The sequence below is a fragment of the Bombina bombina genome, chromosome 3 (genome assembly GCF_027579735.1).
Source record: "Bombina bombina isolate aBomBom1 chromosome 3, aBomBom1.pri, whole genome shotgun sequence".
NCBI lineage: Eukaryota > Metazoa > Chordata > Amphibia > Anura > Bombinatoridae > Bombina > Bombina bombina.
This window is the reverse complement of record NC_069501.1, coordinates 941590595-941618295: the sequence shown is the minus strand read 5'-3', so window position 1 is coordinate 941618295 and position 27701 is coordinate 941590595. Positions and strand designations below refer to the sequence as shown.

Genomic DNA, 27701 nt, shown 5'->3' with positions numbered 1-27701 from the left:
GGCCTTGAAGTACTATCTTTAGGCTAAATACGAATAGACAGATGTTTTTCTCTGTTATCTATCTGGGAAGTGTAAGGGTCAGAAGGCTTTTTCCACTTCCTTATCTTTTAGTTGAGGAGTATCATCCGCTTGGCTTATGAGACAGCGGGACACAATCCTCAGAGGATTACGGCTCATTCTACGAGAGCAGTGACGTCCTCTTGGGTCTTCTAAAAAGAGGCCTCTATGGATCAGATTTGTAGGGCGGCTACCTGGTCCTCCTTACATTCTTTTTCCTAAATGTTTAACAAGTTTTTGCTTCTGTTAAAGCAGCCTTCGGGAGATAGGGTTTTGCAGGCTGTGGGGCCGCCTCTCCTTTTTGCCCTCCTGTTAACATTCAGTGTCCTCTGGAGCTTGGATATAATTTCCCACAAGTAAGGAATGCAGATGTGGACTCTCCCTGTATGTATTAAAAAGGAAAACATAAGTTATGCTTACCAGATAATTTCCTTTACTTCTGTACAGGGAGAGTCCACAGCTCCCGTCCGTGTTCTCCGATGTGCGGCCCTAAATTTTAAATTGTTCTTCTGGCACCTTTTTCACCCTGATATTTCATCCTGATATATTGTTCCTTGTTCCCTCGGCAGAATGACTGGGGGATGAGGGAGGTGGGGGAGGTATTTAAGTTTTTGGCTGGGGTGTCTTTGCCTCCTCCTGGTGGCCAGGTTCAGTATTTCCCACAAGTAAGGAATGCAGCTGTGGACTCTCCCTGTACAGAAGGAAAGGAAATTATCTGGTAAGCATAATTTATGTTTTCAAAAAGAAGTCCTTTTTATTTGGATGTAAAAGCTGTAAACAAGGCTGTCTCATAATTAACTAAATGTTCTCTTCATATCGGTTTTCATTCTGCTCAAGTTGTTACTTAGTTACCTGTTACTGACTGTAGCTGTTAAATAATAATTTAACTTTTTTGGGTGTGGATTCTACTGCTTTAGGTCTCATTCCCTAGTTTTTTATTTTTGTTTTGTTATTTACATGGTGTGTCTGAATTTTTAAAGAAGTTTTAGAGTTTCATGCATTTAAGGACCTCTAGCTTCGCTCATTTTACCCTGATAAAAAAGCAGTGAATTGTTTTCTCTTGTTAAGTGTGTTCAGTCCACGGGTCATCCATTACTTATGGGATATATTCTCCTTCCCAACAGGAAGTTGCAAGAGGATCACCCAAGCAGAGCTGCTATATAGCTCCTCCCCTCGCATGTCATATCCAGTCATTCTCTTGCAACCCTCAACAAAGAAGGAGGTCGCGAGAGGAGCTGGAGTTTTTACTTAATTATTCTTCAATCAAAATTTTGTTATTTTAAATGGCACCGGAGTGTGCTGTTTTTCTATCTCAGGCAGTATTTGGAAGAAGAAACTGCCTGCGTTTTCTATGATCTTAGCAGGCGTAACTAAGATTCACTGGCTGTTCTCGACATTCTGAGGAGTGGGGTAACTTCAGAAAATGGGAATAGCATGTGGGGTCTCCCGCAAATGAGGTATGTGCAGTACAATATTTTCTGGGAATGGAATTGACTAAGAAAACACTGCTGTTACCCGTATGATGTAAGTCCAGCCTTAAATGCAGTAGTAGTGACTGGTATCAGGCTGATAAATGTATGCACAGTAGAGTTATTTTCTAGGGACTAGAATTTGACTGAAAAAAATACTGTTAATACTGATATAATGTGTGAGCCTTAACTGCAGTAGAAGCGACTGGTAGCAGGCTTAGTAATAACTTTACACAGCATCTGAAATGTTGTTTTTTAAAACGTTTACTGGCATGTTAATCGTTTTGTGAGGTACTTTGGTGATAAATCTTTTTGGGCATGATTTTTTTCCACACGGCTAACGTATATTTCTGCATAGAAACCGTTATATCAGGTCTCCCACTGTTGTAATAGGAGTGGGAAGGACCTTTTTTAGCGCCTTGTTGCGCAGTTAAAATTCTAGCACAGTCTTCCTGCTTCTTCCTCTTTGATCCAGGACGTCTCCAGAGAGCTCAGGGATCTTCAAAATTCGTTTTTGAGGGAGGTAATCAGTCACAGCAGACCTGTGACAGTGTGTTTGACTGTGATAAAAGCGTTAAATCTTAATTTGATATACGTTTTGGGTATTGAGGGGTTAATCATCCTTTTGCTAATGGGTGCAATCCTCTGCTAATTAATACATCTAAAGAATTGTTGACTATAACTGAACTAGTTCTTTGTTATTCAATTGTGTTTTTTAAAAAAGCGCTGCAGCGTTTTGTATATTGCTTGTAAACTTATTGAAGTAATTTCCAAGCTTGCTAGCTTCATTGCTAGTCTGTTTAAACATGTCTGATACAGAGGAATCTGCTTGTTCATTATGTTTAAAAGCCGATGTGTTGCCCAATAGAAATATGTGTACCAATTGTATTGATATTACTTTGAATAAAAGTCAATCTGTACCGATAAAGAAATTATCACCAGACAACGAGGGGGAAGTTATGCCGTCTAACTCTCCTCACGTGTCAGTACCTTTGTCTCCCGCTCGGGAGGTGCGTAAGATTGAGGCGCCAAGTACATCAAGGCCCTTACAAATCACTTTACATGATATGGCTAATGTTATGAAAGAAGTATTATACAATATGCCCAAGTTAAGAGGCAAGCGCGACAGCTCTGGGTTAAGGACAGAGCGCGCCGATGACACGAGAGCCATGTCTGATACTGCGTCACAATTTGCAGAACATGAGGACGGAGAGCTTCATTCTGTGGGTGACGGTTCTGATTCGGGGAGACCGGATTCAGAAATTTCAAATTTAAAATTTAAGCTTGAGAACCTCCGCGTGTTGCTAGGGGAGGTGTTAGCGGCTCTGAATGATTGTGACATGGTGGCAATCCCAGAGAAATTATGTAGGCTGGATAAATACTATGCGGTACCGGTGTGTACTGACGTTTTTCCTATACCAAAGAGGCTTACAGAGATTATTAGCAAGGAGTGGGATAGACCCGGTGTGCCTTTTTCCCCTCCTCCGATATTTAGAAAAATGTTCCCTATAGACGCCACCACACGAGACTTATGGCAGACGGTCCCTAAGGTGGAGGGAGCAGTTTCTACTTTAGCCAAGCGTACCACTATCCCGGTGGAGGATAGCTGTGCTTTCTCAGATCCAATGGATAAAAAATTAGAGGGTTACCTTAAGAAAATGTTTGTTCAACAAGGTTTTATATTTCAGCCTCTTGCATGCTTTGCGCCTGTCACTGCTGCAGCGGCATTCTGGTTTGAGTCTCTGGAAGAGGCTATTCGCACAGCACCATTGGATGAATCTTTGAGCAAGATTAGAACCCTTAAGCTGGCTAATGCGTTTGTTTCGGATGCCGTAGTGCATTTAACCAAACTTACGGCTAAGAATTCCGGATTCGCCATACAGGCGCGCAGAGCGCTATGGCTTAAATCCTGGTCAGCAGATGTAACTTCTAAGTCTAAACTACTAAACATTCCTTTCAAAGGGCAGACCTTATTCGGGCCCGGCTTGAAGGAAATTATTGCTGACATTACTGGAGGTAAGGGCCACACCCTTCCTCAGGACAGGGCCAAATCAAAGGCCAAACAGTCTAATTTTTGTGCCTTTCGTAATTTCAAGGCAGGAGCAGCATCAACTTCCTCCGCTCCAAAACAGGAAGGAACTATTGCTCGTTACAGACAGGGTTGGAAAGGCAACCAGTCATGGAACAAGGGCAAGCAGGCCAGAAAGCCTACTTCCGCCCCTAAGACAGCATGAAGACAGGGCCCCCTTTCCGGAGACGGATCTAGTGGGGGGCAGACTTTCTCTCTTCGCCCAGGCTTGGGCAAGAGATGTACAGGATCCCTGGACATTGGAGATTATATCTCAGGGATACCTTCTGGATTTCAAAACTTCTCCTACACAAGGGAGGTTTCATCTGTCAAGGTTATGAACAAACCTAGTAAAGAAAGAGGCATTTCTACAATGTGTACAAGACCTCTTAGTGATGGGAGTGATCCACCCAGTTCCGCGAACGGAACAGGGCCAAGGGTTTTATTCAAATCTGTTTGTGGTTCCCAATAAAGAGGGAACTTTCAGACCAATCTTAGACTTAAAGATCTTAAACAAATTCCTAAGGGTTCCGTCGTTCAAGATGGAAACCATTCGGACCATCCTACCCATGATCCAAGAGGGTCAATATATGACCACAGTGGACTTAAAGGATGCCTACCTTCACATACCGATTCACAAAGATCATTATCGGTACCTAAGGTTTGCCTTTCTAGACAGGCATTACTAGTTTGTAGCTCTTCCCTTCGGGTTAGCTACGGCCCCGAGAATTTTTACAAAGGTTCTGGGCTCACTTCTGGCGGTACTAAGACCACGAGGCATAGTGGTGGCTCCGTACCTAGACGACATTCTGATACAAGCGTCAAGTTTTCAAAATGCAAAGTCTCATACAGAGATAGTTCTAGCATTTCTGAGGTCGCATGGGTGGAAAGTGAACGTGGAGAAGAGTTCTCTGTTACCACTCACAAGGGTCCCTTTTCTAGGGACTCTTATAGATTCTGTAGAGATGAAGATTTACCTGACGGAGTCCAGGTTATCAAAGATTTTCAATGCTTGCCGTGTCCTTCACTCCATTCCATGCCCATCAGTAGCTCAGTGCATGGAAGTAATCGGCTTAATGGTCGCGGCAATGGACATAGTGCCATTTGCGCGCCTACATCTCAGACCGCTGCAACTATGCATGCTAAGTCAATGGAACGGGGATTACTCAGATCTGTCCCCTTTGCTAAATCTGGACCAGGAGACCAGAGATTCTCTTCTCTGGTGGTTGTCACGGGTTCATCTGTCCAAAGGAATGACTTTTCGCAGACCAGATTGGACGATTGTAACAACAGATGCCAGCCTACTAGGCTGGGGAGCAGTCTGGAACTCCCTGAAGGCTCAGGGATCGTGGACTCAGGAGGAGAGACTCCTCCCGATAAACATTCTAGAATTAAAAGCAATATTCAATGCTCTTCTAACTTGGCCTCAGTTAGCAACACTGAGGTTCATCAGATTTCAGTCGGACAACATCACGACTGTGGCTTACATCAATCATCAAGGGGGAACCAGGAGTTCCCTAGCGATGTTGGAAGTCTCGAAGATAATTCGCTGGGCAGAGTCTCACTCTTGCCACCTGTCAGCGATCTACATCCCAGGCGTGGAGAACTGGGAGGCGGATTTTCTAAGTCGACAGACCTTTCATCCGGGGGAGTGGGAACTTCACCCGGAGGTATTTGCTCAATTGATTCGTCGTTGGGGCAAACCGGATCTGGATCTCATGGCATCTCGCCAGAACGCCAAGCTTCCTTGTTACGGATCCAGGTCCAGGGACCCGGGTGCGGTGCTGGTAGATGCACTAGCAGCCCCTTGGGTTTTCAACATAGCTTATGTGTTTCCACCTTTTCCGTTGCTACCTCGACTGATTGCCAGGATCAAACAGGAGAGAGCATCGGTGATTCTGATAGCGCCTGCGTGGCCACGCAGGACCTGGTATGCAGACCTAGTGGACAAGTCGTCCTGTCCACCATGGTCTCTACCCCTGAGGCAGGACCTTCTAATCCAGGGTCCTTTCAACCATCCAAACCTAATTTCTCTGAGGCTGACTGCTTGGAAATTGAACGCTTGATTCTATCAAAGCGTGGGTTTTCGGATTCGGTTATTGATACATTAATACAGGCTCGGAAACCTGTTACCAGAAAAATTTATCACAAGATATGGCGTAAATATTTATATTGGTGTGAATCCAAGAGTTACTCATGGAGTAAGGTTAGGATTCCTAGGATATTGTCTTTTCTACAAGAGGGTTTAGAAAAGGGCTTATCCGCTAGTTCGCTAAAGGGACAGATTTCTGCTCTGTCTATTCTTTTACACAAGCGTCTGGCAGAGAATCCAGACGTCCAGGCTTTTTGTCAGGCTTTGGCTAGGATTAAGCCTGTGTTTAAAACTGTTGCTCCTCCGTGGAGCTTAAACTTGGTTCTTAAAGTTCTTCAGGGTGTTCCGTTTGAACCCCTTCATTCCATTGATATTAAGCTTTTATCTTGGAAAGTTCTGTTTTTGATGGCTATTTCCTCGGCTCAAAGAGTCTCTGAGTTATCTGCCTTACATTGTGATTCTCCTTCTCTGATCTTTCATTCAGACAAGGTAGTCCTGCGTACTAAACCTGGGTTTTTACCTAAGGTTGTTTCTAACAGGAATATCAATCAAGAGATTGTTGTTCCATCGTTATGTCCTAATCCTTCTTCAAAGAAGGAAATTTTTTTGCATAATCTAGACGTGGTCCGTGCCCTGAAGTTCTACTTACAGGCAACTAAAGATTTTCGACAAACTTCTTCTCTGTTTGTCGTTTACTCTGGACAGAGGAGAGGTCAAAAGGCTTCGGCTACCTCTCTCTCTTTTTGGCTTTGTAGCATAATACGCTTAGCCTATGAGACTGCTGGACAGCAGCCTCCTGAAATAATTACAGCTCATTCCACTAGAGCTGTGGCTTCCACCTGGGCCTTTAAGAATGAGGCCTCTGTTGAACAGATTTGCAAGGCTGCAACTTGGTCTTCACTTCATATTTTTTCCAAATTTTACAAATTTGACACTTTTGCTTCTTCGGAGGCTGTTTTTGGGAGAAAGGTTCTACAGGCAGTGGTTCCTTCTGTTTAATGTTCCTGCCTTGTCCCTCCCATCATCCGTGTACTTTAGCTTTGGTATTGGTATCCCATAAGTAATGGATGACCCGTGGACTGAACACACTTAACAAGAGAAAACATAATTTATGCTTACCTGATAAATTTATTTCTCTTGTAGTGTGTTCAGTCCACGGCCCGCCCTGTCTTTTTGAGGCAGGTTCTAAATTTTAAATTATAACTCCAGTCACCACTGCACCCTATAGTTTCTCCTTTCTCGTCTTGTTTCGGTCGAATGACTGGATATGACATGTGAGGGGAGGAGCTATGTAGCAGCTCTGCTTGGGTGATCCTCTTGCAACTTCCTGTTGGGAAGGAGAATATATCCCATAAGTAATGGATGACCCGTGGACTGAACACACTACAAGAGAAATAAATTTATCAGGTAAGCATAAATTATGTTTTTTTGTTATCGTAATAAATTTCTCAACAGCAGAAAAGACTAGCAGCAAACTGACAGTCCACTTGATTTTTTTTTTTTAAAGACTTTGCACTGAATGTATAGCAATAGAGAATTATTTCCATGTTGATTATTTTATCTTTTCAGCTAATCTGTTCTGCGTGTGCTTCAGTCTCATTCTGACAGTCCCTTCTTAATCATTTGAAGCAGACGTCGCTTTTAAAGCACTGTGTCTTAACAACACATTTCTGAAGCTCTATAATTTAGAACTTCATTCTTCTAAAACTAAGTTTGGCAGAAGTGTTCTGCCCTCTCTTAGCTTCTAACTATAGCAGCTTTTTAAGTTGCATTTTCCTTGTTTGAATGTCTTCTTGTTCTGTATGTCCTTGTATTTTACTGCTGTAGTTTGCCTGTGTTGGGGTTACTAGATTGTTATGATCAACTGTAGGCATGTGCATTCAGAGCTTCAGAAGCAAACGATAGCCAAATGCCGCTAGCAGTTGCCATATTCAGCAATTTTCAGAGCTGGATTTCTTCTTGTTTAAGTAGCGCACACAAAGATCTGTGCAAATGCAGATCTTAGTGTGTTACACTCCTACAAGAAGAAATCCTGCTCCGAGAATAGCCGAATGCTGCTGATGGCCGCCATATTCGGCATTTGTTTGCTTCCGAACAGTCTGAATGCAGATGCCTAATCAATAGGAATTAAATTATACTATTAAGCTTTGTGCAAACAATTTTCCAAGCCAGATAACCTGTCCACCCGTGCTGAGGACCAGTGAGGCAGCATACGCATCCTACATTTATTATCGCCATGTAAAAACTTGTGACAACCCTTCCCAGGCTCTCAGGCAAAGAGGACTTCTTTGCCTGGACAAATCAGACTTTAACTTGTGGTTGCAGTTCTGCATCAGCTCTAAAGATGCTTAATAACTAAGATGGTTTGTGGCAGTATGGGGTGTAAGCGAATACTTCTCTGAACAATGGGGCTTCAGGTTTTAGGTTTAGGTTCTGTCCTCTTTAGAATATAAGCCAAAGACAGTCTTATATTAAAGTAGTACTCAACAGCAATCTATAGTTTTATTTTATTTCCTTTTTTCTTTTTTCCCCCTTACTAATCAGTTTGTTGGATTTGTGTTTTAGAAAAGGAATAGACAATGGAAGATGAGGGTAGAACAATGACTTTAGTATGGCCTAAACGTAAAGCGGCAGAAATTCATATTTACCCATTTGTAAACATGTGCTATCATATGTAAAAACAGCAAACAATTTACTACACTAGTGATAGCTAGCTTGTGATTGGTGGCTACACACATTTGTCGCTTGTGATTGGCTCACCTCATGTGATTAGCTAGCTCACATTAGTGCTTTGCTGCTCCTTCTTCAAAGGATACAAAATTTGATAATAGAAGTAAATTGAAAAGTTGTTTAAAATTGTATTCTCTATCTGAATCAGGAAATAAAAATACCCTTTAATGTGACTTAAAGGGACACTAAACCCAAATTTTGTATTTCATGATTCAGATAGAACATGCCATTTTAAGCAACTTTCTAATTTACTCCTATTATAAATTTTTCTTCGTTCTCTTGCTATCTTTATTTTAAAAGCAGGAATTTAAATCTAAGCAGCCAGCCCATTTTGGGTTCAGCACCATGGATAGAGCTTGCTTTTTGGAGGCTTACATCTACCCACCAATAAGCAAGCAACCAAAAATGGTCCGTCTCCAATGCATCACATTCCTGCTTTTTAAATAAAGATAGCAAGAGAACAAAGAAAATGTTATAATAGGAGTAATTTAGAAAGTTGCCTAAAATTGCATGCTCTATCTGAATCATGAAAAAAAAAATTGGGTTTAGTGTCCCTTTAAAGTGTTTCTCATTTTAAAAGCTTCAATAGGTGATTACTGCCTATCTCTGTTGAAGAATCTGCTGCTGTTTAATTCTTGGTGCTTGGGTTTTAAATGGTTTCAGGGTTTTTTTGCAGTATTTTATTCTTTATTGTGCTTTAATGGAGCTTCAGCATTTTAGATAGAGAAGACTCAATTTTATTAATTTCAGTTTACAAAATAAAAATGTAGATGATTAAGGTATCTGCAAGCTTTTACATGACAGGAAAATGTTAATAGATTCTTAGAACTTATGAATATCGGGCAACTTGATTAAAATGCATTTGGGCAGTAACTTAAAGGGACATGAAACCCAAAACTTTTGTTTCATTATTCAGACAGAGCATAGAATTTTAAACAACTTTCCAATTTACTTCTATTATCCTATTTCCTTTGTTTTCTTGGTATCATTTGTTGAAAAGCATGTCTAGGTTGGCTAAGGAGCTGGGAGCTATTTATTGCTTGTTAACCAGGAGCAATACTATTAATTGGTACAAATTGTGAAGTACATTCTGAATTTACTATTTCATCCCATTAAACTAGCTGATTTATTATGTGCTTTACTGAACTTTATTTATGTAGCTGTTTCATTATTTAAAGTTGTGTGATTGTTAATGGATCAAGCAACATGTAGTTTGTAATCCTTATCATTTCATACACAATTTAGTAAAGGTTCTCAAGCATTTTCAGACAGTGGCACACTTGGCAATGTAAATTTCTATTGCGCTGCACCCGGTGTTCATAATTCTAGACTCTTGTGTAATCTAACATTTATAGTATTTTCCAGTTTACACTGCATTGATGATTTTCATATTTTATTACAATTTATATTTTATAGTAAACATGACAAATATGGAAAGTTTGACACCAATGAAATTGACAGTAAAGTTATAATTAGACAGAGCATATAATTTTAAACAACTTTCCAATTTATTTCTATTATTTAATTTGTTTCCTTCTCTTGATGTTTGCTGAAAGGTTTATCTAGGAAAGCTCAGGAGCAGCAAAGAACCTAGGTTAATTTATATATATTTTTATATTTTCCATGGTATTGATAGTAGTAAAGAATGGGGATGCACTCGCCAGGATTTCCAAAGTTACCTTTTAATGTAACGTTTCAGGGTGTTACCCCCTTCGTCAGACAATACAAAATAACAAGCACAACCTACTTACCCCCGTGCCTTTTAAACTAACCTAAGTGATACAGTTCCAGGTCATAACCTGTGATGCCACTCCCACTATCAGCAATCAACATGTGAAGAGCCTCACTGTGCCCCCAGTGTGTGTGACTACCTAATCTCATCAACACATAAACATATTAACTAAACGTGAACACCAAGTACCCTGTTTTAAAAAAAGAACCACATGGTACAATATATACATAGCAAAACTCCAGATAGATCGAAAAAGGATAAAAAAGCCCCAAGGTGAATATGATATTAATACTTGATAAGCCAGTACGCTAATTATGGCCGGTGGATGGTTGCCATAGCAACCATACCAAACAACAACGGCCCCCAAACCAGGGTAAGGCATAATATGGAGAAAACAAGAAAACTCCTCGGCACTCCAAAGGTGTGATAGGTAAAAACAGTCCTTTATTTGGTTAGCATGGTAAAAACATAGACCACATACAGCAGCTTGATAAAATCATGTATAGAACACGAAAGCAGGGGGAACTGGCTAATCAGCAGTATAAAACACAGAGGAGCGCCCGACCCCCATTCAAACGAGCCAATCACCCAGGGACCCATGAAGCACAATATGAGAACCAAGTAACATAAATACAATACAGTAGATCCAAACAAAAGAAATGCTGAATATACCGTAGCAGCATCAGATGTATAATAACAGAGCTGGTCCTTGTAAGGTAAACAAGCCGTATAGCTGGTACCCAATTCCAACCTCAAGTGCTGTGCTGCAAAAATCTCAGCATTCTCAGTGCAGCCAAAAAATGTCTGGTAGGGAGGTGTGTCATTGTGAGCCAATCAAGGGGCTAGATTATATAGTGCATGGTATTGCCCCAAAGACACGCACTGCAATACCTGTAAATAGCGAGTCTAACAGTACAGGAGCAAAGCATCCAAGACATACATCACAATATGAGAACCAAATAGCATACAGTAAAACAAAACAAATGCTTAATATAACGTAGCAGTATTGAATATATAGTAACAGAGCTGGTCATTGGTAAGTAAGCAAGCCATGCGGCTGGTCCGCAATTCCAACCTCAAGTGCTGAGCTGTAAGAGTCTCAGCTTTCAGCGCAGCCGAACATTGCCCAGCATGGAGGTGTGTCATTGTGAGCCAATCAAGGGGCTAGGTTACACAGTGTGTGGTATGGCCCCAAAGCCATGATCTACAATACATACAAACAGTGTAAAAAGTATATGTGAACAGAGGGTAATTATATTGGCTAACTATCCGACACCAAATCATTAGACTAAGTCCGGTGAAGAGGCATGTCATAGGGGGCCAATCAGGGGGCAGGACTCCACAATAGGACTATGTGAACAGAGGGTAATCATATAGGCTAATTATCAGACCCCCAGTCATTAGACTTAGTGATCATGACATGCTCAATTGAGACCATAGAGTATGATACTAAAGTATATCAAGGGGCTAATCCTGGAGGGATGAGTGAAGTAAGGTCCTTTCTGTAAGGTAATGCAGGTCGTGCAGCCAAGACATCTGAAGCAACCTGGTTTCGTTTTCTCCAACCAGGATTTCTTCTGGTAACAAGGACGGGGGTCCTTCTTCACCAGCATGTCCTTAATAAAGTCCCGCTATGAAAGCCCATGCGTGGTTATCACTTTTGTGTAGGTCATTACAAAAGTGAGTTGTTCCTGTAGTCCACAAGTTTTGGGGTTGTCTAATTCCATCAACTGTTGGTCAAGGATCCTAGAGGGATATCCTCTCTCCTGGAATCTTTTATACAGTTCCTCCATCTGCTGTTTGGCTTTCTCCTCATCAGAGTTGTTTCTTTGGACCCTTTTAAATTGAGGTTTAGGCAGGGATCTCTTGAGCGATGGTGGGTGACCACTAATGAATGAGAGCAGGAAGTTCCTATCTGTGTCCTTTCTGTAGAGTGTACTCTTCAAAAGGCTTCCATCCTTATATAGATGCAGGTCCAGAAAGTGAATCATTCTGTCATCTGTCTCCATTTTGAACTTGCCGGATTGGCATTGTTCAGGCTCTGAAACCATACGTCCAATGTTGCTCTGTTTCCTCTCCAGATTAACACCAAGTCATTGATGTAACGTTTGTAGAATAATATGCGTTCATCATTGAATAATTTCGTATCATTAGTTTCAAATTCCGCTATATGCAAATTAGCGTATGATGGGGCCACATTGGACCCCATCGCTGTCCCTGTTTTCTGTAGATAACAGTGGTGTTCAAAACGGAAGTAGTTAATAGTGAGGCAGAATTCCAGTAACATAGTAACATAGTAGATGAGGTTGAAAAAAGACCGAAGTCCATCGAGTTCAACCTATACAAATCTGAAATATATACAAAAAGCTCCAGTTAAGATTAAATAATCCCATTTAAAGGTGACCCACTTAATACTAGCAATCATATCCATTAATTTTGTTTATAGACAGAGATGTATCCAAATAATTTTTAAATGTATCTAGGGTATTGGCATTCACTACCTCCTTTATATACAATCTCCACAGGGGGTCCTATATATGGATACTTGCCAAGTTGTTTACTGCTTGTAGTCCTTCCTGGTGGGGAATAACAGTGTAGAGGCTCGTCACATCAAGTGTGACAAGCAGGTCATCCTCTTCAAGGGGTGGTAATTCTTTGATACTTTGCAGCAATGCCTGTGAATCAAGAAGGAATGACTAATAACCCGACATATATGTATACACATCTATTGAAGTTGAAGAAAAGGGAGAGAGACCTGACTCTACATGGAACTTATTTTTCCGAATATTATAGGAAAAACTATGTACCAAGGGGATTCCGTATAAAGAACATACCCACGTTTGTACGGAACAATAAGGCATTCTGTGAACGCTGGTGTAGCATTTTGAACAAATGTTCACATGATCTCATACTCCTAGTGGTACAGGAGGTGGGTCGACTACTGCAAGAAACCAGAGTCAAGATTAAGAAATATGAAGGCCAGAATCTACATAAACTGCAACTTGATACTACAGAAGACTGGCTCAAGAAACTGAATGAACAGGTGAAAGCATACGAAAAAGAGCTTATTGACTTTAAGAACAATAAACCGGAGGCGGTCACTAATGACTACAGGGACAAAAGAGTGTACCTATGGTTGAACCCAAAACCGGAGCGACGCCAGGACCAGGGGGGTAGGCAGAAGAGATTCTACTATAGAAAACCCAAGAACCTACAAACAGTGTACAGTTCAGGATCTGCTTCAGAGGGAGAAAATGCCCCACAACCTAAAAACAATATGGTAACTGAGGCCCAAGGGGTAGTTACACGTTCAAAAAACGGGGGAAGGCCGAGACCCCACCCCAGACGTGAGGGGGTACAAAGCAAAAACCGCCCAGACCCCCGCGGTAATGAAGGACAACATCGTGATCAACCTCAGTTCTTACACGCTCTCGTATACGGAAACTGACATTTTGAATAAGGGTCTATCTTTCATCCCAACACAGAGAAAAGATGATTTTGAACTATATGTTGACCTACAGAAATTTCAACGTAACATGAGACTGAGGGAATTCTTTCCTACAAAACAGGAAATGGACCAACCACTGAGAGCACCATCGAAATTTTACCCTGTCAGTAACAACGCCGGCATAAAAACCTTTGCAAGGCTTATGCAGTCCGAGATGAATGCTACCATCAGCAAAGTGAACACTACAACACATAATAACCTCAGTGGTATTGAAAGACTTGCATTGAAGAAGTTGACTCGGCAAACCAACATTGTGATCCGCCAGGCGGACAAGGGGGGTGCGATTGTTCTAAAAAACTATGAGGACTATAAGGAGGAAATTATGAAACAATTGAATGGCACTGAAACTTACACAAGTCTCAAAGCGGATCCTGTTAAAAGCTTTAAGGCAAGGATTGATACCTACTTGACTGCTGTCTTCAATGAAGGCTACCTGGACAAAATGACATTGGATTACTTGATTACGTTGTTTCCTAGAACCCCGGTACTGTATACCTTGACGAAAGTTCCCAAAAGTCTGATCTCACCTCCAGGTTGACCCATTGTGTCGGCAATAGGGTCAATTCTACAGCCCATTGCAACATACCTTGACAGACTACTGCAACCGGTGGTGAGGAATATGGAATAATTCCTTCTTGTTTCACAGGCATTGCTGCAGAGTATCAAAGAATTACCACCCCACGAGGAGGATGACCAGCCTCTACACTGTTATTCCCCACCAGGAGGGACTACAAGCAGTAAACAGACAGCTTGGCAAGTATCCATATATAGGACCCCCTGTGGAGATTGTAATTAATCTACTGGAATTCTGTCTCACTATGAACTACTTCCGTTTTGAACACCACTTTTATCTACAGAAAACGGGGACAGTGATGGGGTCCAATGTGGCCCCATCATACGCTAACTTGTATATGGCGGAATTTGAAACCAATGATACGGAATTATTCAATGAACGCATATTATTCTACAGATGTTACATCAATGACTTGGTGTTAATCTGGAGAGGAAACAGCAACATTGGACGTATGGTTTCAGAGCCTGAACAATGCCAATCCGGCAAGTTCAAAATGGAGACACATGACAGAATGAATTACTTTCCGGACCTGCAGCTATATAAGGATGGAAGCCTTTTGAAGAGTACACTCTACAGAAAGGAGACAGATAGGAACTCCCTGCTCTCATTCATTAGTGGTCATCCACCATCGCTCAAGAGATCCCTGCCTAAATCCCAATTTAAAAGGGTCCAAAGAAACAACTCGGATGAGGAGAGAGCCATACAGCAGATGGAGGAAATGTATAAAAGATTCCAGGAGAGAGGATATCCCTCTAGGATCCTTGACCAACAGTTAATGGAATTAGACACCCTCAAAACTTGTGGACTACAGGAACAACTCACTTTTGTAACCACCTACACAAGTGATAAATCAAGTCTTAGAGATTCTTTTAATAAGCACTGGGACATCGTGAAGAGTGATCCAGTGCTACCATTTAGAAATATGACACCACCATGCATGGGCTTTCGTAGAGGGACATCATTAAGGGACATGCTGGTCAAGACGGACCCCGTCCTTGTTACCAGAAGAAATCCTGGTTGGAGAAAATGAAACCAGGTTGCTTCAGATGTCTTGGCTGCACCACCTGCAGTGCCTTACAGACAGGGCCTTACTTCACTCATCCCTCCAAGAAGATGAAGTACAAGCATAGATACCGGCTGACGTGCACAACCACATACATTGTGTACCTACTCCACTGCACTTGTGGCCTGTTTTACGTTGGTAAAATGACGGATGACTTTAGGACACAAATGGCCAACCACAGGTCTTTGATACGTGTTGCCATTCCGAAGGGAACATCGGACCAACCTGTGGCAAGACATTTTGTCCAAAAAGGACATACGGTGATCGATTTGAAATACACCATCATCGACCATGTACCACCGTTATCCAGAGGTGGGGACAAAGGGAACATTATTCTTCAAAGAGAAGCTAGGTGGACCCACAGATTGGGCACTAAATGTTCATCTAGACTGGTATTGCTTTCTGTAAATGCACTGCAACTGTGCTTTTGTGATATGTGCATGTTATTTAGATCTATGACCTAGCCAGACCCTCTATACATTGTTGCATTATTTTCATTTTTGTTTAGTAGTATTGATTTATTTTTATCAGTTAGTATTTATTATGTTGTACTTGAAATGGTATTTGGTGATCTGAGTTGATATGACTTCCATGACTCACTTGGGCAAGTATAGGCTGCACTAATATGTCATGTAGTGCGTTACCGTGGATGGTATTTTTCATTGGATTCTGGGGACACTTCCTCCGGATCAGCCCCTTGCTATACTTTAGTATCAAACTCTATGGTCTCAATTGAGCATGTCATGATCACTTAGTCTAACGACTGGGGGTCTGATAATTAGCCTATAAGATTACCATCTGTTCACATAGTCCTATTGTGGAGTCCTGCCCCCTGATTGGCCCCCTATGACATGCCTCTTCACCGGACTTAGTCTAATGATTTGGTGTCGGATAGCCTATATAATTACCCTCTGTTCACATAGACTTTTTACACTGTTTGTATGTATTGCAGATCATGGATCTGGGGCCATACAACGCACTGTGTAATCTAGCCCCTTTATTGGCTCACAATGACACACCTCCATGCTGGGCAATGTTCGGCTGCGCTGAGAACGCTGAGACTCTTGCAGCACAGCACTTGAGGTTGGAATTGCGGACCAGCCGCATGGCTTGTTTACTTACCAATGACCAGCTCTGTTACTATATACTATTTATTCGATACTGCTACGTTATATTAAGCTTTTGCTTTGTTTTACGGTATGCTATTTGGTTCTCATATTGTGATGTATGTCTTGGATGCTTTGCTCCTGTACTGTTAGACTCGCTATTTGCAGGTATTACAGTGCGTGTCTTTGGGGCAATACCATGCACTATGTAATCTAGCCCCTTAATTGGCTCACAATGACACACCTCCATACCAGACATTTTTGGGCTGCACTGAGAATGCTGAGATTTTTGCAGCACAGCACTTGAGGTTGGAATTGCGTACCAGCCATACGGCTTGTTTACCTTACAAGGACCAGCTCTGTTGTTATACATCTGATGCTGCTACGGTATATTCAGCATTTCTTTTGTTTGGATCTACTGTATTGTATTTTATTTATGTTATTTGGTTCTCATATTGTGCTATATGGGTCCCTGGGTGTTTGGCTCTTTTGACTTGGGGGTTTGGCGCTGCTCTGTGTTTTATACTGCTAATTAGCCATATTATGCCTTACCCTGGTTTGGGGGCCGTTGTTGTTTGGTATGGTTGCTATGGCAACCATCCGCCGGCCATAATTAGCGTACTGGCTTATTAGGTATTAATATTATAATCACCTTGGGGCTTTTTCTATCCTTTTTCGATCTATCTGGAGTTTTGCTATGCATATATTGTACCATGTGGTTCTTTCTTTAAAATAGGGTATTTGGTGTTCACTTTTAGTTAATATGTTTATGTATTGATAAGATTAGGTAGTCACACACACACTGGGAGCACAGTGGGGCTCTTCGCCTGATTGCTGATAGTGTGAGTGGCATCACAGGTGATTACCTGGAACTGTATCACTTAGGTTAGTTTATAAGGCACAGGGGTAAGTAGGTTGTGCATTGTTATTTTGAATTGTCTGACGAAGGGGGTAACGCCCCAAAACGTTACATTAAAAGGTAACTTTGGATAGATATATATATATATATATATATATATATATATATATATATATATATATATATATATATATATACCGATTGTCATTAGCTCACCCATGTATTCAGTTAGAAACCAGTAGTGCATTGCTGCTCCTTCAACAAATGATACCAAGTGAATGAAGTAATCTGGAAAGTTGTTTAAAATTGTATGTTCTACCTAAATCATGAAGAAAAAAATATATTTTTCTCTATATTACAATGTACGGTTGCCTTTTTATACAATATTTGCAAAAAACTTTGCCAGACTAATATTTATGTGACCACCATCAAAATGTCTTGTATGTGGTGAGATACTTTCAAATGGTATTAAAAAGGTACATGAAACCCCAATTTTTTTACTATCAAATTTGACAGCACACCTCTGGCTCTCTCAGCACACAGTTATATGTAGAAATGATAAATTGGTAATATGGACTTTACAAACTGCCTATATGTGTTCACTACAGACTTTTTCCTTAATATAAGGAGAGTCCACGGCATCATTCCTTACTGTTGGGAAATACTGAACCTAGCCACCAGGAGGCGGCAAAGACACCCCAGCCAAAGGCTTAAAATACCTCTCCCACTTCCTCCATCCCCCAGTCATTCTTTGCCTTTCGTCACAGGAGGATGGCAGAGAAGTGTCAGAAGATTTCGGAGTTGTTCCTTATTCCAAGCACCAGAGTAGAATTCCTGGGTACTATAATAGATCAATATCCATGAGGATTTTTCTAACCGACCAGAGACATTGCAAGCTAGCTTCGGCATGTCTTGCCCTCCGGACCTCCTTAAGGCCATCTGTGGCTCAGTGTATGGAGGTAATTGCTCTCATGGTGTCCAGCATGGACATCATTCCCTTTGCCAGGTTCTGTCTCAGACCAATACAACTGTGCATACTGAGACAGTGGAACGGTGATCATAAAGATCTGTCTCAACAGATTTCCCTGGACAGCCAGCCAGGAGTCGAGATAATCGCTCTCTTGGTGGCTCTGTCCAGAACATCTGTCCCGAGGGACATCCTTTCTAAGACCTTCCTGGGAGATTGTGACTACGGATGCGAGTTGCTCAGGATGGGGAGCTGTTTGGGGTGTCAAGAATGCACAGGGCCTGTGGGCCTGTGGTCTCAGGAGGAACGCTCCCTCCCGATCAACATTCTGGAACATCGAGCAATCTACAATGTTTTTAAGGCTTGGCCTCTTCTGGGTTTGTCCCAGTTTATCAGATTCCAATCAGACAATATAACTTCAGTTGCTTACATCAACCATCAGGGGGGAACGAGAAGCTCCCTAGCAGTGAGGAAAGTATCTCTGATTCTGGAGTGGGCGGAGGCCCACAGCTGTTCACTGTCAGCAATCCACATTCCGGTGTGGGCAACTGGGAAGTGGATTTTCTCAGCAGACAATCCTTTCATCCAGGAGAATGGTCTCTCCATCCCGATGTGTTTGCGGAGATATGCAGTATGTGGGGGACGCCAGAGATAGATCTCATGGTGTCTCGTCTCAATACCAAGCTACCCAGATATGGGTCGAGGTCCAGGGATCCTCAGGCGTAGCTAATAGATGCATTAGCAGTGCCTTGGAGGTTCAGTCTAATCTACCTTTTTCCGCCGTTACCACTCCTTCCTCGGATAGTGGCCTGCATCAAGCAGGAGCAGGCGTGGGTAATACTGATTGCTCCATCGTGACCGCGAAGGACGTGGTTCGCAGATCTAGTGAGGATGTCATCTTCTCCATGGAAGTTACCTGGTCGCAGGGATCTGCTGGAACAGGGTCCTTTTGTTCATCAAAATCTAGATTCTCTGAGGCTTACTGCTGGGAGATTGAACGCTTAGTCCTTGCCAAGAAAGGGTTTTCTGAGAGAGTTATTGATACTCTCATTCAAGCTCGTAAGCCGGTTACTCGTCGCATCTATCATAAGGTGTGGAGAACCTACTTATTCTGGTGTGAAGAGTGTGGCTTTCCTTGGCATAAAGTTAAAGGGACACTGAACCCAAATTTTTTATTTCATGAATCAGATAGAGCATGCACTTTTAAGCAACTTTCTAATTTACTTCTATTATCAATTATTCTTCCTTCTCTTGCTATCTTTATTTGAAAAAGAAGGCATCTAAGCTAAGGAGCCAGAAAATGTTTGGTTTCAGAACCATGGACAGCACTGGTTTATTGGTGCTGTCCAATCAGCAAGGACAACAACCCAGGTTGTTCACCAAAAATGGGCCGACATCTAAACTTACATTTTTGCTTTTCAAATAAACATACTAAGAGAATGAAGAAAATTTGATAATAGGAGTAAATTAGAAAGTTGCTACAAATTGCATGCTCTATCTGAATCACAAAAGAAAAAATGTGGGTACAGTGTCCCTTTAAGGTTACCAGGATTCTATTTCTCCAAGATGGACTGGAGACGGGTCTTTCGGCCAGTTCCCTGAGCTTCCAGATGTTCAGTCTTTTGTTAAGGCTCTGATTAGGATCAGACCTGTGTTCAGATCTTCGGCTCCCCCTTGGAGTCTGAATCTGGTTCTTAAAGTTTTGCAACGGGGTCCGTTTGAGCCTATGAATGAAATTGACAATAAGTTGTTGTCCTGGAAGGTTCTTTTTCTACTGGCTATTGCTTTGGCGCGCAGAGTATCTGAAATTGCCTCCTTGCAATGTGAGCCTCCTTATCTGGTGTTCCTTTCGGATAAGGTTGTCCTGCGTACTAAGTTAGGGTTTCTCCCTAAAGTCGCGTCAGACCGCAACATCAATCAAGAGATTGTGGTTCCTTCTTTGTGTCCTAATCATTTTTCTTCGAAGGAACGTTTACTTCATAATTTGGACGTGGTTCGTGCCTTGAAGTTTTATCTTTAGGCTACTAAGGATTTTAGACAAACTTCTTCCTTGTTTTTGGCATATACTGGGAAGCGTAGGGGTCAGAAGGTCTCTAAATTCCTTATCTTTTTGGTTGAGAAGTCTTATCCGCTTATCTTATGAGACTGCGGGACATAGACCTCCTCAGGGAATTACGGCTCATTCTACTAGAGCAGTGGCTTCCTCTTGGGTCTTTAAGAACGAGGCCTCTATGGATCAGATTTGTAAGGCGGCTACTTGGTCCTGCTCTTTTTTTTTTTTGTTTGTCCCCATTCAGTGTCCCCTAGAGCTTGGGTATAAGTTTCCCAACAGTAAGGAATGATGCAGTGGACTCTCCTTATATCAAGACGGTAAACATAAATTATGCTTACCAGATAATTTCATTTATTTCTGTATAAGGAGAGTCCATGGCCCCCGCCCATGTTCTCCGATGGGCCGCCCCCTAAATTATATGTTTCTTCTGGCACCATTTATACCCTGATATTTCTCCTACTTTTCCTTGTTCCCTCTGCAGAATGACTGGGGGATGGGGGAAGTGGAAGAGGTATTTAAGCCTTTGGCTGGGGTGTCTTTGCCTCCTCCTGGTGGCCAGGTTCAGTATTTCCCAACAGTAAGGAATGATGCCGTGGACTCTCCTTATACAGAAGGAAATTAAATTATCTGGTAAGCATAATTTACGTTTTGTTTTTTTGTCTATTTCACTGACATTTTGAACCATGTTTCTTTTAAACATCTTTTGCTTTGAATGTCCATGAGAAGTAGTGTTCTATGCATAGTTATGCTGATTCTGGACGTCTTTTGTTAAACTGTAAGCGAGGAAATTATTTCATAAAGCCTCATATGTATAATTTTTACTTCATTTGTGTTAACATCATTAGTCCATTTGCATCTCTTCACGTTGGATTCTCTTGAAGTGTGAATCATGATCTACTTGAAAAGATGCACCTGCTCAAATACATGGTTTGTAAGTGTTTCGTTTTTCAGATTTACCAATTGCCTATTTTATTGCTGTCCGTGCATCCTAATTAAAGTATGATTATTTTCAAAAGCCTTTTTTGAAGACCAAAATGATGCCAAACATTAAATCTGTTCACTTCTGTCATATTTAATATTTAGAAAAAAATGTGCATGCTATTACAGCTTTACAAAACCTCAATTTTTAAACTGCTGATCTGCATTTTTTTTTAAAATTTAATTAACCATTTTTTTTCCAACAGTTGAATGCAAATGTGAATCTTCCTTCTGGAGAAAACTACAATTTGAAAATGTGTCTTCTTCATTCTATCATACCTGATCACAGTACTTTTAAAGTTTTTTCAACAAAGGTGAGTTGCTTGTGTGTATTGCTTTATTAAATAGACTTTCTCTTGTTAAGTGTGTTCAGTCCACGGGTCATCCATTACTTATGGGATATATTCTCCTTCCCAACAGGAAGTTGCAAGAGGATCACCCAAGCAGAGCTGCTATATAGCTCCTCCCCTCACATGTCATACCCAGTCATTCTCTTGCAACCCTCAACAAAGAAGGTCGCGAGAGGAGTTGGAGTTTTTACTTAATTATTCTTCAATCAAAAGTTTGTTATTTTAAAATGACACCGAAGTGTGCCGTTTTTTGTATCTCAGGCAGTATTTGGAGAAGAATCTGCCTGCGTTTTTCTATGATCTTAGTAGACGTAACTAAGATCCGCTGGCTGTTCTCGACATTCTGAGGAGTAGGGTAACTTCAGAAAGAGGGGAATAGCATGCGGGGTCCCCCCAAATGAGGTATGTGCAGTACATTATTTTCTGGGAATGGAATTGACTAAGAAAATACTGCTGTTACCCACATGATGTAAGTACAGCCTTAAATGCAGTAGTAGCGACTGGTATCAGGCTGATAAATGTATGCGCAGTTGAGTTATTTTCTAGGGACTAGAATTTGACTGAGAAAATACTGTTAATACTGAAATAATGTTTAAGCCTTACCTGCAGTGGAAGCAACTGGTAGCAGGCTTAGTGATAACTTTGCATGACATTCAAATTGTTGTTTTTAAAAACGTTTACTGGCATGTTATTCGTTTTGTGAGGTACTTTGGTGATAAATCTTTTTGGGCATGATTTTTTTCCACATGGCTAACGTATTTTCTGCATAGAAACCGTTATTTCAGGTCTCCCACTGTTGTAATATGAGTGGGAGGGAACTTGTTTTAGCGCCTTGTTGCGCAGTTAAAATTCTAGCACAGTCTTCCTGTTTCTTCCTCCTTGATCCAGGACGTCTCTAGAGAGCTCAGGGGTCTTCAAAATTCGTTTTTGAGGGAGGTAATCAGTCACAGCAGATCTGTGACAGTGTGTTTGACTGTGATAAAAGCGTTAAATCTTAATTTGATATCCGTTTTTGGGTATTGAGGGGTTAATCATCCTTTTGCTAATGGGTGCAAACCTCTGCTAATTAATACATTTCTCGTTAAGAATTGTTCACTATAACTGAATTAGTTTTCTTTGTTATTCAACTGTGTTTTTAAAAGCGCTGCAGCGTTTTTTATATTGCTTGTAAACTTATTGAAAGTGATTTCCAAGCTTGTTAGCTTCATTGCTAGTCTGTTTAAACATGTCTGATACAGAGGAATCTGCTTGTTCATTATGTTCAAAAGCCGATGTGGAGCCCAATAGAAATATGTGTACCAATTGTATTGATATTACTTTGAATAAAAGTCAATCTGTACCGATAAAGAAATTATCACCAGACAACGAGGGGGAAGTTATGCCGTCTAACTCTCCTCACGTGTCAGTACCTGCGTCTCCCGCTCGGGAGGTGCGTAAGATTGAGGCGCCAAGTACATCAAGGCCCTTACAAATCACTTTACATGATATGGCTAATGTTATGAAAGAAGTATTATACAATATGCCCGAATTAAGAGGCAAGCGCGATAGCTCTGAGTTAAGGACAGAGCGCGCTGATGACACGAGAGCCATGTCAGATACTGCGTCACAATTTGCAGAACATGAGGACGGTGAGCTTCATTCTGTCGGTGACGGTTCTGATCCGGGGAGACCGGATTCAGAAATTTCAAATTTTAAATTTAAGCTTGAGAACCTCCGCGTGTTACTAGGGGAGGTGTTAGCGGCTCTGAATGATTGCGACACGGTGGCAATCCCAGAGAAATTATGTAGGTTGGATAGATACTATGCGGTACCGGTGTGTACTGACGTTTTTCCTATACCAAAAAGGCTTACAGAAATTATTAGTAAGGAGTGGGATAGACCCGGTGTGCCCTTTTCCCCTCCTCCGATATTTAGAAAAATGTTCCCTATAGACGCCACCACACGAGACTTATGGCAGACGGTCCCTAAGGTGGAGGGAGCAGTTTCTACTTTAGCCAAGCGTACCACTATCCCGGTGGAGGATAGCTGTGCTTTCTCAGATCCAATGGATAAAAAATTAGAGGGTTACCTTAAGAAAATGTTTGTTCAACAAGGTTTTATATTGCAGCCTCTTGCATGCATTGCGCCTGTCACGGCTGCAGCGGCATTCTGGTTTGAGTCTCTGGAAGAGGCGATTCGCACAGCACAATTGGATGAGACTTTGAGCAAAGTTAGAACGCTTAAACTGGCTAATGCGTTTGTTTCGGATGCTGTAGTGCATTTAACCAAACTTACGGCTAAAAATTCCGGATTCGCCATACAGGCGCGCAGGGCGCTATGGCTTAAATCCTGGTCAGCAGATGTAACTTCTAAGTCTAAACTACTTAACATTCCTTTCAAAGGGCAGACCTTATTCGGGCTCGGCTTGAAGGAAATTATTGCTGACATTACGGGAGGTAAGGGCCACACCCTTCCTTAGGACAGGGCCAAATCAAAGGCCAAACAGTCAAATTTCGGTGCCTTTTGTAACTTCAAGGCAGGAGCAGCATCAACTTCCTCCGCTCCAAAACAGGAAGGAACTACTGCTAGTTACAGACAGGGTTGGAAAGGCAACCAGTCATGGAACAAGGGCAAGCAGGCCAGAAAGCCTACTTCCGCCCCTAAGACAGCATGAAGACAGGGCCCCCTTTCCGGAGACGGATCTAGTGGGGGGCAGACTTTCTCTCTTCGCCCAGGCTTGGGCAAGAGATGTACAGGATCCCTGGACGTTGGAGATTATATCTCAGGGATACCTTCTGGATTTCAAAACTTCTCCTCCAAAAGGGAGGTTTCATCTGTCAAGGTTATCAACAAACCTAGTAAAGAAAGAGGCATTTCTACAATGTGTACAAGACCTCTTAGTGATGGGAGTGATCCACCCAGTTCCGCAAACGGAACGAGGACAAGGGTTTTACTCAAATCTATTGGTGGTTCCCAAAAAAGAGGGAACCTTCAGACCAATCTTAGACTTAAAAATCTTAAACAAATTCCTAAGGGTTCCATCGTTCAAGATGGAAACCATTCGGACCATCCTGCCCATGATCCAAGAGGGTCAATATATGACCACAGTGGACTTAAAGGATGCCTACCTTCACATACCGATTCACAAAGATCATTATCGGTACCTAAGATTTGCCTTTCTAGACAGGCATTACCAGTTTTTAGCTCTTCCCTTCGGGTTAGCTACGGCCCCGAGAATTTTTACAAAGGTTCTGGGCTCACTTCTGGCGGTACTAAGACCACGAGGCATAGCGGTGGCTCCGTACCTAGACGACATTCTGATTCAAGCGTCAAGTTTTCAAAATGCGAAGTCTCATACAGAGATAGTTCTAGCATTTCTGAGGTCGCATGGGTGGAAAGTGAAGGTGGAAAAGAGTTCTCTGTTACCGCTCACAAGGGTTCCTTTTCTAGGGACTCTTATAGATTCTGTAGAGATGAAGATTTACCTGACGGAGTCCAGGTTATCAAAGATTCTCAATGCTTGCCGTGCCCTTCACTCCACTCCAAGCCCATCAGTAGCTCAGTGTATGGAGGTAATCGGCTTGATGGTCGCCGCAATGGACATAGTGCCATTTGCTCGCCTGCATCTCAGACCGCTGCAACTATGCATGCTAAGTCAGTGGAACGGGGATTACTCAGATCTGTCCCCTTTGCTAAATCTGGACCAGGAGACCAGAGATTCTCTTCTCTGGTGGTTGTCACGGGTTCATCTGTCCGAAGGAATGACCTTTCGCAGACCAGATTGGACGATTGTAACAACAGATGCCAGCCTTCTAGGCTGGGGAGCAGTCTGGAACTCCCTGAAGGCTCAGGGATCGTGGACTCAGGAGGAGAAACTCCTACCAATCAACATTCTAGAATTAAGAGCAATATTCAATGCTCTTCTAGCTTGGCCTCAGTTAGCAACACTGAGGTTCATCAGGTTTCAGTCGGACAACATCACGACTGTGGCTTACATCAATCATCAAGGGGGAACCAGGAGTTCCCTAGCGATGTTGGAAGTCTCGAAGATAATTCGCTGGGCAGAGTCACACTCTTGCCACCTGTCAGCGATCTACATCCCAGGTGTGGAGAACTGGGAAGCGGATTTTCTAAGTCGCCAGACTTTTCATCCGGGGGAGTGGGAACTACACCCGGAGGTATTTGCTCAACTGATTCGTCGTTGGGGCAAACCGGATCTGGATCTTATGGCATCTCGCCAGAAAGCCAAGCTTCCTCGTTACGGATCCAGGTCCAGGGACCCAGGAGCGCTGCTGGTAGATGCACTTGCAGCCCCTTGGGTTTTCAACATAGCTTATGTGTTTCCACCTTTTCCGTTGCTACCTCGACTGATTGCCAGGATCAAACAGGAGAGAGCATCGGTGATTCTGATAGCGCCTGCGTGGCCACGCAGGACCTGGTATGCAGACCTAGTGGACATGTCGTCCTGTCCACCATGGTCTCTACCTCTGAGGCAGGACCTTCTAATTCAGGGTCCTTTCAACCATCCAAACCTAATTTCTCTGAGGCTGACTGCTTGGAGATTGAACGCTTGATTCTATCAAAGCGTGGGTTTTCGGATTCGGTTATTGATACAGGCTCGAAAACCTGTTACCAGAAAAATTTACCATAAGATATGGCGTAAATATTTATATTGGTGTGAATCCAAGAGTTACTCATGGAGTAAGGTTAGGATTCCTAGGATATTGGCTTTTCTACAAGAGGGTTTAGAAAAGGGCTTATCCGCTAGTTCACTAAAGGGACAGATTTCTGCTCTGTCTTTTCTTTTACACAAGCGTCTGGCAGGGAATCCAGACGTCCAGGCTTTTTGTCAGGCTTTGGCTAGGATTTAGCCTGTGTTTAAGGCTATTGCTCCTCCGTGGAGCTTAAACTTGGTTCTTAAAGTTCTTCAGGGTGTTCCGTTTGAACCCCTTCATTCCATCGATATTAAGCTTTTATCTTGGAAAGTTCTGTTTTTGATGGCTATTTCCTCGGCTCAAAGAGTCTCGGAGTTATCTGCCTTACATTGTGATTCTCCTTATCTGATCTTTCATTCAGACAAGGTAGTCCTGCGTACTAAACCTGGGTTTTTGCCTAAGGTTGTTTCTAACAGGAATATCAATCAAGAGATTGTTGTTCCATCTTTGTGTCCTAATCCTTCTTCAAAGAAGGAACGTCTTTTGCATAATCTAGACGTGGTCCGTGCCCTGAAGTTCTACTTACAGGCAACTAAAGATTTTCGACAAACTTCTTCCCTGTTTGTCGTTTACTCTGGACAGAGGAGAGGTCAAAAGGCTTCGGCTACCTCTCTCTCTTTTTGGCTTCGTAGCATAATACGTTTAGCCTATGAGACTGCTGGACAGCAGCCTCCTGAAAGAATTACAGCTCATTCCACTAGAGCTGTGGCTTCCACTTGGGCCTTTAAAAATGAGGCCTCTGTTGAACAGATTTGCAAGGCTGCAACTTGGTCTTCACTTCATACTTTTTCCAAATTTGACACTTTTGCTTCTTCGGAGGCTGTTTTTGGGAGAAAGGTTCTACAGGCAGTGGTTCCTTCTGTTTAATGTTCCTGCCTTGTCCCTCCCTTCACCCGTGTACTTTAGCTTTGGTATTGGTATCCCATAAGTAATGGATGACCCGTGGACTGAACACACTTAACAAGAGAAAACATAATTTATGCTTACCTGATAAATTTATTTCTCTTGTAGTGTGTTCAGTTCACGGCCCGCCCTGTCTTTTTGAGGCAGGTTCTAGATTCTAAATTTTAAATTATAACTCCAGTCACCACTGCACCCTATAGTTTCTCCTTTCTCGTCTTGTTTCGGTCGAATGACTGGATATGACATGTGAGGGGAGGAGCTATATAGCAGCTCTGCTTGGGTGATCCTCTTGCAACTTTCTGTTGGGAAGGAGAATATATCCCATAAGTAATGGATGACCCGTGGACTGAACACACTACAAGAGAAATAAATTTATCAGGTAAGCATAAATTATGTTTTTCAATACCATTTTTAGAGTGATAGAAAAACTCTGCTATTATACGTATATCATTGTTCTGTGGAAAACGTGAAGGGAAAAAAATGTAAGGATGAAGAATA

The 27701-nt window shown here is 42.1% G+C and overlaps 1 protein-coding gene across 2 annotated transcripts in view; it reads left to right on the top strand.

The window, feature by feature from the left end:
• SUGT1 (SGT1 homolog, MIS12 kinetochore complex assembly cochaperone) overlaps positions 1-27701 on the top strand; it is a 696093-nt gene that overhangs the window by 455983 nt on the left and 212409 nt on the right. For both annotated transcript variants that reach the window (XM_053707955.1, XM_053707954.1), the window contains exon 11: positions 21463-21570. In XM_053707955.1, the coding sequence (XP_053563930.1) occupies positions 21463-21570 (108 nt within the window). The remainder of the gene's footprint in view (positions 1-21462; positions 21571-27701) is intronic.